A 15,958-nucleotide genomic window follows, 5' to 3' on the forward strand; every position below is an offset into this window, starting at 1 on the left:
TTGGAAGTTAAAATCCACAATCTCCCACATACATAAGGTCCAATGAGATTGCTTGTTCTTTTCCCATTCGCTTTCCCTCTTTCGTCCTTGTCTCCTTTAGTGTTATTATTGGAGTACAATGCTACCTTCACTCTTGGAACAAAAACAAACAACTCATGTTCACACTTCCCTAAAGAAATTTACAAAACAATCATGAGATATTTGTTGTAGTTTTTTCTTATTAGGGTTAGGGGCTGTATTTACTATTTCCTGCATAGGCATACATAATTATTGATCCAGTTGACAATAATGTTAAATTTCAGGCAATTTGTTACTTCCTCTGGTGTTTTTTGTTTCACTTTTCTTGGTTCCATGTCATGTAGGATAAAATAGTATTGTGAGAATGCTTCATCTTCAATAGAAATGCTATTAGTTCATTTTTTGCTATCAAGTTTCTGGTCTTCACATTAAAACTTAGGTCTTTAATTTACATGTATAAATTGAAATTTCTATATTTTTAGATATTAATCAAGAGAGGATTGTGGAGGAAGGAGGATTAGATGCATTGCTCATGCTGTTGAAATCGTCAGAAAATGCAACTATACTTAGAGTGGCTTCTGGCGCTGTAGCTAATTTGGCAATGAATGGTAATCTTGAATCTTTTCCATCTTTTGGTTGATGATATACTAAGAATCTTGGCTATGTTATTGTGAGCTTAGTGTAATTTTTTTTTAAGATTTGGAATATCAATGGTATTTTGAGTTCCTATTGTCAGCAAAATAAAATTTGGAATAAAGTAATATAGAAAGTTACTTTTTGGAGCATTATCTTTTATTGTCAGCATTTGATCCTCCATTTCCAACCAAAACAATGCAACCAACAAAATAAAATTGGCTAGATGCGTACTTGCAAACCTATGCTTATCAGACACCTCAACTTTAATCATAACCTAATAAGCACCTGAATTTAAAAAAAAAAAAACATTACTTTTAAACACAATTGGGCTAAATTCATAGTTTTAAATTTGTATTTAAAAGTATTTTTTTAAAAGTGTGGGTATTTAAATGTACTATTTTTTTAAGTTTAGTTATTAGGTTACGATTAAAGTTGAGGAATCGGATAGGCAAAAATATTAAAATATAGGTGCACAAGTATGCATTTGGCCAAATAAGATTTATCATCATTGTAAGAAAAATTTTTAGCCTTTTCTTCTGCCATTTTTTATCTGGTGAACTTTTTAATGAGTAGAGAAGGTTCCTTTGTAATCTTAGAATGAATCATTGTAGATTGTGTATTGGACCAAGAAATTGTCTTCCATCTGCTACTCTCTAATTGTTGCTTACAGTCATATGCTCGTGCTAGATTCATGGCAATCATCTTCCCTATATCTACATTCGAGTCTTTATTACAATTGTCATTGGGATTACTAAGAAAATTTGTAAATAGTGAAACAGATTTTGCATCTGAGCCTCGAGTTAGCAATTATAGCTTCCATCCTTGCTTCTAACTGAATTAATCTAGCCTCATTTTGTGCCTGCATTTGACGAAGTAAGGATTTCAATTACTTGCTTAAGTTTGTTGACTCTTCCATGACGATTGGCTTTGATACCGAATTGTTATGATCCCAGATCATGGATCCATCATGGACAATGGTCATAGAAGGAGCTCATTAGAGGGAGCTCTCAATATTTTAAATTCATCAATGAGAATCTACTTGTTTAATTGAAAGAAAATAAACTCTTTATATAGTGGAGATTCATATAATCATAGTACTTCTAATTAACATAGAAATCTAATATAAATAATTATTAAATAATAAATTATTAAGATAAGATAACAAAAATCTAATAACAAATAAATAAAATAAGGTGGAAAATATGTTTGTTATGGATTTGGTCTATCCATTATCCATATAAGCAACCACCTGATTTTATTGCTTAGAAAGAGTTGGGAAATATTTACAGATTTCAAAAATCTCTTTATAGATTGAAACAAGGTGTGGTTTGGTTGATGACCAACATAGAAGATTTCTAATTAGGAGAATTCAAATCTTTGAGATCCTAATTAGGTTTGATTTAAGAGATTTTATTCTTATTGTAAATATCCCTAATTTAGGTTGATTCTTTGTGTATAAATACTCAAATTTTATAAAGATCAATTCAATTGGAATAAAATAAAAAATTCTTCCCAAAATTTTTCATGGTATTAGAGCTTTTTTCCTGATTTTAGAGTTTAAATTTAATTTTTCTCTTAGGGTTTCTAAAGCTCAAAGTCTACCTTTTTGGTACTACTCTTATCTAAAAATCTTTTTTCATCTCATCGCCGCCACCAGCAATGTCGTCAAACCGTCGCCAGCTAGCCATCCAGCTTCGACACTGGAAAGCCACAGGCATGAGGCTCATGCGCCCTCACAAGATTCTGCGACTTTCCCACGCGCTGTTATATGTGACGTTTTCAAGTGGTGTTTTTCGATGGCGATCCTTTCCGGCAGACTTGCCTTCAAGTCACGCCTCTGACCTGTGTGGACTCATGACTTGGTTCACCTTTTTCCGACATGGGAGACGTTTTTCGATAGTTTTTCTGGTTGCGCTTCTGATCTGCTGAACCCATGTCTTTTTCGCCGATGAACAATAATTCTTTCTTCAGTAACAATAAATTTCCACTGTTTTTGACAGGAAAAGGGTGGTTTTTTTTCTTGAAATGGCAGTGACTTATGTGGGTAGTGTAAAGATTTTTGATAATGCTTGTGTTTCGTCTCTTGATTTTACTCCATGGATTATTGATTCTGATGCAAATAGACATACGATGGACTCCTCTGAAGGCTTCCTTAATTATCTTCCATGTCTACAAAAAGACACTGTTAGAATCGCAGATGGTTCTTCCACTCCTATATCTGGAACTGGTTCTATTGTTTATACTCCAAATATTAAGCTATTTTTTGTTCTTCATGTTCCTTATTTCCCTGTTAATCTTTTATCTGTTAGTGTTATCACCAAAACACTTAATTGTAAAATTAAATTTTTTTCCTGACCATTTTGTTATTCAAAACCTTCAAACTGGGAAGAGGATTGGCAATGGTAGACTGCACAATGGCTTATATATGTTGGAAAAGAATTTGAGTTTGAATTTACCTCGGGCTCTTTTTAGAAGAAATCAGAATGTCAACCAAGAAATCATATAGTGGCATCAACGGTTAGGACACCCATCCTTTTTTGTTTTAGAGAAACTTTATCCTGATTTATTTTCCAAGGCTTAATGTGGTTCTTTAATTTGTGATGCTTGTGAGTATACTAAACATACAAGAACCTTTTATCCCTCCGGTAACAATAGGAGGAGTACGATCCTTCTTGTGACCATCCATTCTTATGTTTGGGGACCTACTTAAACGGTCTCACTATGTGGTAATCGTTGGTTTATTACTTTTATTGATTGTTGCGCTCGCATGACTTAGGTTTATTTGATAAAGGCAAAGAGTGATGTGGTTTCTTGCTTTCAATCTTTTCGCAAGATGATTTAAACTCAATTTGATGCTAAGATAAAAGTTTTGAGAATTAATAATGGTATAGAGTACATGAATGGCCGTTCTCTAGTTATTTGGAGTTTAATGGGATAGTGTATCAAACTAGCTGTTCTTACACTAGTGTCCAAAATAGTGTTGTTGAAAGAAAAAATAGGCACCTGTTAGAAGTATTCCAATCTCTCTTTTTCACCATGAACCTTCCAAAAACCTATTGGGGAGATACAGTTTTAGCCGTAACTTATCTTATTAATAGAATGCCCTTTAAAGCTTTTGCGTTTAAAAGCCCTTTAGAGGTGCTATAAGGGAAAAATGCTTATATTGTTTCATCAAAGGTGTTTGGATGCACATGTTTTGTTCATATTAGGACAGGTGGAAAGCTTAATCTGAAGGCTATTAAATGTGTGTTTGTTGGGTACTCTCCCGCACAGAAAGAGTGAGTTACAAGTGTTACTACCCTCCATCTAGAAAATACTTTGTCAGTATGGATGTTACATTTAGAGAGACTGAATCTTATTTCAGTACTACCCCATCACCTCTTCAGGGGGAGGACAATGATAGAAAAAGAGATGATTCCTAGTTCAATAACTCTAGAACGTTTTACTTAGACTATTATACAGGGGAGACTATTGGTGATCAGGAGACTATTATATAGGGGAAGACTATTGGTGACCAAATTGGGCATTTGGAGAATCAGATTTAAGGAGATACTCAAGAAAAGACAAAACAGAAGCAGAAAAAGCTATTGTACAGTCTACTCAGTGTCATGAATCTTCCTCTTCTCCATCTGGTGAGTCATCTCTAAACCTTGAGCCATTTGATAATCTAAATAAACCAATTGCTCAGAAAAGGAGTTAGATCTTGCACAAAACATTTTATTTTTAACTTTCTCTCATATAATTCTTTATCTCCATCCTATAGAGCCTTTGCCTTGCCTATTTCCTCTGTGTTTATTCTACAGGATTGCAAGGAAGCTCTTGGAGATCTTAAATAGAAGGGAGCAATGATTGAAGAGAAGAAAGCATCGGCCAAAAATGAGACCTGGGGGCTTGTCATTCTCCCACCTGGGAAGAAACTTGTTGGCTGCAAATGATTGTTCACTGTGAAACATAAAGCAGATGGATCAATTGAAATATTCAAGGCTAGACTAGGCCAAGGGATACACTCAAACCTAAGGAGTGGATTACCAGGAGATATTTGCCTCTGTTGCCAAAATGAACTCAACCATAGTATTGCTATCTTGCGCTGTCAACCTTTATTGGGATCTCCAACAATTTGATGTGAAAAATGCATTCCTCCACGGAGACTTGGAGGAGGAAGTGTATATGGAAATTCCTTCGAGATTTGCTAATGAAAAAATACAATAAAAGGTGTGCAGACTTAAGAAGGCTTTGTATATAGGTTGAAGCAGTCATCCAGAGCTTGGTTTGATCAATTCAGTAGAGTTATGATTTTCTTTGGCTATCAACAAAGCAATGCTTACCATACCCTATTTATTAGACAGGGTAAAATTACTCTTCTTGTAGTCTATGTTGATGACATAGTAATGACAGGGGATGACACTGAAGACATGACTCGGCTGAAAAAGCTTTTGGTTCAAAAGTTCGAAATTAAAGATCTAGAAAAACTATAATATTTCTTGGGAACCGAGGTTGCCAGGTCGAAGAAGAGAATCTTTGTTTCTCAGAGAAAATACATTCTTGATCTTTTAGAAGAAGCTGGTATGTTAGATTATAAACAAGTAGAAACTTCCATTGAGAGCAATCACAAGCTATAAGGGATTGATGAATCAATGGATATGAGCAGAGTAAGCAGACTAATTTATCTTTCACATACTTTACCAGACATAGCATATGCAGTCAGCTTAGTCAATTAGTCTATGCATGATTCTCGTGAGTCTCACATGCAAGTTGTTTTTCGCATTTTGTGATACTTGAAATTTGTTCTTAAAAAAGGTCTCCTATTTTCTAAACATGGTCATCCTCGCATATATTCATTCACAGATGCAGAGTAGGCTAGATCCCTTAATGATAGAAGGTCGACTAGTGGTTACTATACACTTGTGGGAGGAAACCTTGTCACTTGGAGAAGTAAAAAGCAAAATGTTGTTGCTCGATCAAGTGCTGAGGCAGACTATAAAGCGATGACATAAGGTGTTTGTGAACTCTTATGGTTGCAGAGATTGTTGGAGGAGAGGAACAAACTCGTTTTGTACTGTGACAACAAAGCTGCCATTAGTATAACTCATAATCCGGTTCAACATGATCGAACGAAGCATATAGAGATTGATCGACATTTCATTAAAGAGAAGTTAATAAATGGTGTGTTGAGGTTAGATCATGTGACTTCCAATGAACAGTTAGCTGATGTGTTTACCAAAGGGATCAGCAACAAGACCTATCATATGTTGGTTTGCAAGTTGATCATGTGTGATATTTATACACCAACTTGAGGGGGAGTATTGACCAACATAGAAGGTTCCTAATTAGGAGGATTCAAATCTCTAGGACCCTAATTAGGTTTGATTTAAGAAATTTTATTCTTATTGTAAATATTCTTAATTTAGGTTGATTTTTTGTGTATAAATACTCAAACCTTGCAAAGATCAATTCAATTGGAATAGAATAAAAAATTTCTCCTAAAATACTTCACATGCTTTACATTTTTAAAATAATTCCTCTAGCCACATTTTGGGCTCCTTAATGTACATTTTGGCCATTGAAATCATAAGATGTTAGAAATATATCTTCTTATCGCAAAGGAAATATGTTCTCAACTTATTTGAATAAATAGGAAAATTGGGTGCTAAGTTCTGCGGTTGATGTGTACCAAAGACACCAAATTGAGAGTATCATTTGGTAGCTTGGAACTACCAAGTTGTATTTGATAAAGGCTTAACACTACAGATTTTGTGTTTCTTAAAAGGTACCCTTGGACTTGGCATAACTCTGTAGTAATTATAGACATACTCACAAAGAATGCATTTTTACATGGTGACCTCCAAGAGGAGGTGTATATGGAGTAACCACCAGGGTTTATTGCTTAGGGAGAGTATGGGAAAGTCTGCCAGTCTTCTTTGTATGGTTTGAAGCAGAGTCCCCATGCATGATTTGGCAAATTCAGTGAAGTTGTTCAAAAATTTACGTTGAAAAAAAAGCAAGTGTGACCATTCAGTCTTCTATAAAAATTCAGCTACCGGTATTATTCTCCTTGTTGTATATGTTGATGATATTATCATTACAGGGAATGATAGTGCATGGATCTCTTCTCTCAAAAACTACTTGCATGCAAGTTTTCATACCAAAGACTTAAATCAGCTTAAGTATTTCTTAGGAGTCGAAGTCTTGAGGAGTAAAAGGGGAATTTTTCTGTCTCAAAGGAAGTATGTTCTTGATTTACTTGCAGAAACTGGGAAGATGGGAGCTAAACCATGGTGATGATTCAAAGAGGTACAGGAGGTTGGTTGGAAAGGTGGACTACCTTATGGTGATGATTCGGCCAGATATTGCTTTTGCAGTAAGCGTTGTAAGCTAGTTCATGTCTGCACCTACGGTGAAACATTGGGCCGCTCTATAACAAATTTTATGTTATCTAAAAGGAACTCTTGGACTCGGTATACTCTAAAGAGATCATGGGCATACTGCACTTGAGTGTTTTTCTGATACTGACTGGGCGGGATCCAAAAGGGATAGAAAGTCGACTACAGGCTACTGTATATTTATTGGAAGAAACTTAGTGTCTTGGAAAAGTAAGAAGCAAAATGTGGTATCTAGATTCAGTGCCGAGTCAGAATATAGAGCCATGGCTCAATCCACTTGTGAGATTCTGTGGATAAAGCATCTGCTGGAGGAAGTTGATATGGATGTTGCATCACCTGCGAAACTCTAGTGTGATAATCAGGCTGCTCTTCACATTGCTTCTAATCCAGTATACCATGAACGGACTAAGCATATTGAAGTTGATTGTTATTTCATACATGAGAAGATTCAAGAAAATTTAATCTCCACCAGTTATGTGAAGACAGGAGAGCAACTGAGTGATCTACTCACTAAAACTTTAAATGGGCCTTGAATAGAATATCTTTCTAACAAGTTGGGCATGATAAATATCTATGATCCAACTTAAGGGGGAATGTTAGAGTGTGAACATAATCTGTACATGATTATAGGAAATTACATGATCATAGGCTAATTGATTGATAGAGGATTATTAGGAGTTGCTTTAACAAGGCTTCGTAATCTGTATATATACCTATTTACTTTAATGAAGAAATATACTAAAATTGCCCAATTATTTCTTATCTTATTACAGGTTCTAACATTCATTTTTTATTCTAGTACGGTTCAATACGATTTTTTGGCTCAATTTGAGATCCATCCCTAGGAACCTTGCACATCACTAGTGTTGTCTCTCATCTCTCTCCCTCTCTCTCTCTCTTTACTCATGAGAAAAATTTCATCAGCACATGTAGCTTCAAACAAATACATTTTGATTTAATATCATTCTTCAAAATTGTTTCATAAATTGAGTTTTACTTTACATTTATTTATGAGAGTTTATACGTAATATAAACATAGATGAAGTTCTGTATTGATATTTGATAATATCATTTTTCCTTTTTATTAGAGGAAAAGTATAAGTCAAAACAATAAAAAAATTATCATAATAAAAGCAAAAACTGACCTGTTGGGCTGGCATGGCTCACTACAATGTTACGCGAACAATTTACTGTATGGCTTATGTTTTTCAGCAATAATCATATTCTTCTGTGTACATGTTAAAAAAAAAAAAAAGAAAAACAGAGAGATTTCTGGTCGCTTTTGTATCATTCCAAAGAAATTTTTATGAATAATAGGATATAGAAAATATTATTAGATGATGGGATTGACAGCTAAATAACTAATTAGTTAGTTTCTGATAGAAAATATTATTAAATGATGAGATTGACAGCTAAATAACTAATTAGTTAGTTTCTAAATTATAATCTATCTTTCCAAATTTTTTGCAGAACTGAATCAAGGGTTAATAGTGAGCAAAGGTGGCGCAAAACTGCTTGCAGTGACAGCATCCAAAACAGATGATTCACAAACTCTTAGGATGGTAGCTGGTGCTCTAGCTAATTTATGTGGAAATGGTAAGCTGCTGGGATATTTAACCATGAGGTCACATCTTTTAGACATTCAATTTTGCCGGATGCTAAACATGGATACACTTGAAACTAGGTTATGGCCTTACATTGCTGTTTGTTCTCTTTTAGGAGCATATGCACAAATACAATGATTTATAAGAAAAGCAAAATACGTCCCACTAAATAACTAGCATCAAATGCATAAATTGAAATGGTTGATCCATATTTCATAATAAATATTTATATACAAAACCAAAAGAAAAGTCAAATGACAAGAAAAGAAATATGGCAAAATACATACTTGCACACCTGTAATTTAGCATTTTTGCCTATCAAACGTTTCAATTTTAATCATGATCTAATAAACACCAAAACTTTAAAAAACTTTACTTTTAAATACTTGAACTTTAAAAAAACATTATTTAAACAGCTAAATTTTAAAAAAGAAATCTACTTTAAACACAATTTTAAAACCATAAATTTGAAAACTTATTTTTAAATACAACTTTAAGACCATGGATTTGAAAATTTACTTTTAAACACAACTTTAAAACTATGAATTTATCAAAATTGTATTTAAAAGTAATATTTTTTTAAAGTTTAGGTGCTTATTGGGTTATAATTAAAGTTAAAGTGTTTGATAGGTAAAAGTAATAAAGTACAAGTGTGCAATTATATTTTTAATCAAAGAAAAATATACTTATCAAAGTCACTGCCAGAAGTGAAAAATTCTAACCATTAGCTGTGTTAAATTTGAGTCAGGCTTAACTCACCCCAAAAGCTAGCTCAAGGAGGAGGATTGCCTATGGCTCATATAAATAGCACATTACCCTTTCTACAACCGACGTGGGATTCACAACACCCCTCACGCCCAGAATTTTACTGGTGCGCAAAATATTCAAGGGAGGCCCAATATCGGATGGGGAGGCTCTGATACCATGTTAAATTTGGACCATGCCTAACTCACTCCAAAAGCTAGCTCAAGGAGGAGGATTGCCTATGGTTCATATAAAGGGCACATTACCCCTTTTCACAACCAATGTGGGATTCAACAAGCTGCATGTAAACGAGGCTGCAAAGGACTTTAAATCTCTCTCTCTCCTTCCCTCCCTCCATCTAATAGATAGTGATATTTTAATCAAAGAAAAACTAGGAAAGCTTAGATTGGACGGGCAAACTAAAAAAAAGTAATTGAACCGTCCTATCACACCCACAACTGGGCGAGATGGGCTAAGTGGAAACCTGATTGGAATGTCGGGTAACAGCTGAAAGAAACCAGATTAAATCCAAAAACATACCTACCCGATTGTGCAATAACTGCTCCTATCTTGTTGTGCAGTATCTGAATGGATTAATTTGATTTAGAAATACCAGACTTGAAATATTTGACCATAGTCTTGTGTGAAATTCTAACTTTCTTCAATTAAAATAATTCAAATATTGTGTTCTAAACTCTTGTATTCATCTTATGGTTACACGTGCAAGGCACATGAATAATTTTTTAAAGTTGCAATTAATTTGAATTAATTTTTAGAAGAACAGATAATTTTTTTAATATTACTTCAAGACATACAATCACTCAATTTTTATTCTTTTTTCTCCTATATGAAAATATAATATCATATAATTTTCAATCATGATATTCAGATGTTTAACAAAAATATAAATGATATGATTTTTTTATAACATAGTTAAAAAAAGTGATTCAATTGTTAGTGAAGTACTTGTATGCTATACTTGGATACCGTAACAAACTAGATTTGTAGGAAATAGTTAATGTGTTTATTCTATTCTAAATGGTGGTATTTATAAACATATACAAGACATTAAAAGGAATAGATTATATTTAATTCTATAATTGATCCTCTAATTGATCTTAGGAATCTTCCTATTATTATGCACTCCATACAAGATAAGGTAATTATCTTGATTCTCTATATCTTCAATTGTATATTACAATACTCCCTCTCAAGCCAAACCATAGATACTAATCATACTCAACTTGTTTCAGAGATACTCTATTCGAGGCCCATTTAATGCTTTTGTCAATAAATTATCTAGTTATTCTTATGTTTTCACATATCCGGTAGAAATTACAATTTCTTAAAATCTTTTGTTGGATAAAGTGACAGTCAACTTCAATGTGCTTGGAACACTCATAATATACCGAATGGGAGGCAATGTGAAGGGCAGCCTGATTATTAGGCCATAGATTTATTGGAGATGTCTATTATCACACCATAGTTTTGCGAGGGACGAGACATCCAAACCAAACTCTGCCAACAAATAATTTATCCATAAAATTTCATAAGTGGATTGAGCCATAGCTTTATATTCAGATTTTGCACTAGACCTTCATACAACACTTTGCTTTTTGCTTTTTCAAGACACTAGATTAAATTTCCTCTACAAAGACACAATAACTTATAGTAGAACTTCTATCACTTTTGGATCCAATCCAATCAGCATCTGAAAACCATTCAACTGTAGTGTATCCATGATCGCTATGGAGTATATCGAGTCCAGAAATCCGTTTTAAGTAACATAAAATTTGTTCTAGAGTGCCTAATGTTTAACTGTAGATGCAGACATAAACTGACTTACAACACTTAGTGCAAAAATAATATTTGACTTAGTCATCACCGTAAGGTAGTTAACCTTTTCAACCAATCTTTTGTACCTCTCTGGGTCATCACAGGGGTCTCCATCACCTTTTATGAGACATACATTCAGAATCATTGGTCTGTTAAAGGGTTTAGCTTCCAACTTTCTAGTTTATGCAAGTAAGTCAATGACGTATTTCCTTTGAAATAAGAAAATTTCCTTTTTACTCCTCAAAACTTTTACTTCCAAGAAATACTTAAGCTAACCCAAATCTTTGATATAAAAACTAGCATGTAGAAAGAATTTGAAAGAAAAGATCCCTACATAATCATTTCCTGTAATGACAATATTATCAACGTACACAATAAGAAGGATAATACCGGCATTTGAATGTCTGTAGAAGATTGAATGTTCACACTTGCCTTTTTTTAACCTAAATTCTTGAATGACTTCACTGAACTTGTTAAACCAAGCACGGGGGTTCTGCTTTAAACCATACAAAGAGTTCTTCAAATGGAAAACTTTTATATACTCTCCTTGAGCAATAAACCCAGGTGGTTGCTCCATATACACTTCTTTTTGGAGGTCACCATGCAGACAGTGTTGGTAGGTGTTGAAAAGGCACCGAAAAAGGAAGCAAGCAACGCGAGGTGCCATTGCCCCGCACTGAGACATTCGCCTCAGTGAAGGGAGGCGCTAGGCTCTAGGCGCCTTGAGGCGTCGCCTCTTCTCTACAATTTTTTTTTTCCAAACACAGGAGGAAGAAAAGAAGAATAAGAAGGAACAAGAAGAAAGGGAAGGAAGAAGAAGAAGATGGAGAGGCATGGAAAAGTGTTATTTTAGTAGAAAATAATAAATGTTTTCAGAATCTTTGACTTTTTTTACTTTTTCCTTTTTGCTTTTTACTTTTTTCTATGTTAGTTTGTAGGTGGAATTACTCTTCCTTTCTCTTTCTTCTCCTCTTCATTTAAGCCTCACGCCAGCTGCAATCTACAAGCAGATGCAGTACCCTTTTTCTTTTTCCTCTTTTTTCTTTTTTTCCTTTTCTCTTCTCCTTTCTCTTCCTTCTCCTTTTCTCTTTTTCTCTTCATCTTCTATAAATTCACTATCTTCTATTCTTACTTCAAATATGTGATAATTCTTCTATTTATCTTTTTGTTCTTGCAATTTTAGTTTATTATTATATGTATTTATGTTGTTTTATTGCTTATGCTTGAATTAGAAATTACAAATTGCTTTTTATTTATTTTAAATGGGTGTTGTTCTATTGTTTTTAATTTTAGTATTTCAAAAATTATAACCTATTTTTTATTTATATTAGATGGCTTTTGTATATGTATTATGTGTATTTAAATTATTGATTAAATGGGTAATGCATTAATAATTTATTTCTCTTATATTTTTACAAATAATATGTTTCTTTCTTTTGAATATGGATATCCATTGATATTTTTTTATATACATAAACATAATATATAAAAAATTTAGCCTCTCGCTTCAGGTGATAAGGGACTCTATTGCCTTAGTGTTGTCTTTCGCCTTAATGAAACTATATGCAGAAAGGCATTCTTGATATCTAACTGGTGTAAAGGATGCTGAGAAGCAACTGAGGAAATGAACAAGTGAACCGAGGTCATTTTGGCCACATGAAAAAAAGTATCGGAATAGTAAACTCCATAGGTCTATATATATCTTTGAGTGACAAGATGGGTCTTTAGCCTCGCCACAGAACCATCTAGATTGACTTTGATAGCATTTATAACCCACAACCTTCTTGCCTTGAGGTAATTCAACTAGTTCTCATGTATGATTATCATCTAAAGTCTTGATTTCCTCAAGCATCGCATCTTGCCACCAAAAATGGGACAAGGCCTCTTTAATTGTCTTGGGTAAGAAAATGGAATCTAGAGAAGCAATTAAGGAGCTAAAAGAGGGAGACAGGTCATCATAAGAAAAAAAGTTAGTAACAGAATAGATAGGCTTACAATGTTGTTTACCTTTACGTTCCGATGGCGAAATAGATTCTAGTGCTGAATGTGGTTTGGTAGAAGACTGAGTACTAGAAGGAACACCTTCAACAGGCTGTGCCGGGGAAGACACACTAGTAGAGATCTCATTATCTAACGTGACCCTATAAATGAACCACTTATCTTTCTCCTTCTGACCGGTAAAGGCTTATGCTGCAGAAAAAAATGGGACCTTCTCAAAAAAGACTAATAATTGTGGAGTTTTGGAGAATAATACTGACACCCTTTCTGAAGACGAGAGTATCCCAAGAAGATACACTTTAAAGCTTTAGAATCAAATTTAGTCACATTAGATCCGACATCCGAATATAGCAAATAGTGCCAAAAATTCGTGGTTGCAAAGAAAACAATGGCTTATTAGGAAAGAGAACATTGTATGAAGTATCATTATTAAGTATTATAGATGGCATGCTATTAATGAGAAAACATGCAGCAGAGATAGCATCAGCCTAAAATTGGTTAGGAACTTGCATTTAGAATAGCAGAGTTTGAGCAGTCTCAAGAAGATGTCTATTCTTTCTTTCACTACTCCATTTTGAGTAGGTGTATCAATACATGATGATTAGTGAAAAATACTATGTCGAGCCATATAGGTCTAAAATAATAATCTTGGTATGTATTTTTTAGTATCATTACTCCTCAAAAGTGAGAAAGCACCTCTGAGCAATTCTTCATAAAATAGATCCGGGTCATCCAAGAAAAATCATTCACAAAAGTAAGAAAATACCTTAATCCAGTTGTAGAACCAACAGGACAGGATCTGAATGAACTAGTTCAAAGCTGGATTCAGTCTGTTTATTGATTCTAGGACTGAGTGAGATACAATGGTGCTTTGCAAATTGATAAGACTCACATTCCAGTGAAGGTACATTATGAAACTGGGGGTATAACTTTTTTAAAATTGATAGAGAAGGATGTCCTAACTGACAATGTGCTTCAAATGGAGATAGCACACTAGAATAAGCAATTGACCGAGGCACCCATGCATTCAAAATGTAGAGACCATCAAATACATGTCATTTACCAATAATTTTGTTCGTCGTAAGATTCCAAAAAAGATTGATCAGGGAAGGGAAGAAAGAGACACAACAATTTAGGTTTTTGATAAGTCTACTCACAGACATTAAATTAAAGGCAAGATTGTATGTAACCCATTAGCTATAGTTATAAGAGAAAGTGCGTTGTGTGATTGAAAACTAGAAGATGTATAGGATTACTTGTCATATGATTTGTGACACTAGAAATAATGACCCATTTGTTTGAGGAGGAAACATGACATGTTTTACCCGTCTCAACAATTGTAGTAATTGAAATGAACATTTTGAATGGATCTTGATACTGAGCATATTTATCAGCACGATATTGACATTCTTCCTAGAAAAGGAAATGGTTATAGCAAAATTAACCACTGGAGTTTTCTAATTTACATTTTGCAACTTCTTATGTATCTCTTTGTATGGCCATATTCCTTATAGTACCCGTAAACAAGATCAATTAAATTATTGGTCTTTGCAACATTTTGATCTCAATTATTATTTTCTTATCCTCCTTTGACAATCATAGACTTACTATTGATAGCATTTTTAAAATTTTAACTAATAAAACATTTCAACCAACAAATAAAATTCCAAAACCAAACACAACTCAACACTGAAAGGCACTAAAGAGTTGTAATAGTACCCGAAAATTATATTTGAATGAGACCCAATCCAGCAACGTCACAAATCCCACAAAATCCACTACTTCAAAGCACCACCAAGAAAGAGAGAGGTGCCAAAAACAAAACAGCACAAAGGGTTGGAATTGAGCAGAGGCAACAAAAAACTAGGCGAAAATAATTAATGTGTTTATTCTATTCTGAATGGTGGTATTTATACACATATACAAGACCTTAAAAAGGAAGAGATCCTACATTTACTCCTATAATTGATTCTCTAATTGATCCTATGAATCTTCCTATGATTATGCACTCTATGCAAGGTAAGATAATTATCTTGATTCTCTATATCTACAGCTGTATATTACAACGGTTACCAACATTTGAAATTTAGGAATTAGATTTATTTTTATTATAAACTATTTATAAGTTATGTATTTCAAGTTATACCATTTTATTTATTAAGATCTTTTTACAATGGATTTAAAATAATATTATTTTATAAATAATTTCTAATCCAAATTGTATTTCATCACTCTAATCAATTGAAACATGTACTTTTATTAAATTCAAATCTCATATTTTAAATTCTACCATCCAAACAAAATTAGTTTTAAGTGCTTGTTTGGTTGAGCATTGGAGATCCAATTCTTAGATTTTATGATTCAATTGATATGTTGAAAGCTGAGCTTGCTAGATATCAACTTCGGGCCTTTTAACTGCATAACGTCTTTTTTACATTTTGCAACAATAAAATATGCAAAAAAGAAGGCAAAATGGAGGTATTAAGCCCCTTTTGTTATGGGTATAATAGACAAGTTTTCTTCACATAAAATGAGAAATCACAATGAATTTTCTGCAAGAAGAGCTGTATATATATCCATTTTTTTATGGAGGGTGGGGGAGGGATGTTTTTATAACTCGATGGTCATTTCAGGTGCTTTCTGAGGCTATTATATAATGGGGTATACCATGTTGTGCCTGTCATTTAGAACTGTGATCTCGTTGCAATCTCTCGACAGTTTCTCAGCATTGAACAAATAATT

The 15,958-nt window shown here is 33.6% G+C and overlaps 1 protein-coding gene across 5 annotated transcripts in view; it reads left to right on the top strand.

Annotated features, from left to right (window-relative positions):
* The window catches only part of LOC110615210 (kinesin-like protein KIN-UC), a 41,636-nt gene that overhangs the window by 23,777 nt on the left and 1,901 nt on the right, over positions 1-15,958 (top strand). For 4 of the 5 annotated variants that reach the window (XM_021756977.2, XM_021756979.2, XM_021756975.2 and 1 more), the window contains 2 exons: positions 501-626; positions 8,505-8,630. In XM_021756977.2, the coding sequence (XP_021612669.1) occupies positions 501-626; positions 8,505-8,630 (252 nt within the window). The remainder of the gene's footprint in view (positions 1-500; positions 627-8,504; positions 8,631-15,958) is intronic. The other variant, XM_043956891.1, reaches the window with a different exon arrangement.

This window comes from Manihot esculenta, chromosome 5, assembly GCF_001659605.2.
Source record: "Manihot esculenta cultivar AM560-2 chromosome 5, M.esculenta_v8, whole genome shotgun sequence".
Taxonomy (NCBI): Eukaryota; Viridiplantae; Streptophyta; class Magnoliopsida; order Malpighiales; family Euphorbiaceae; genus Manihot; species Manihot esculenta.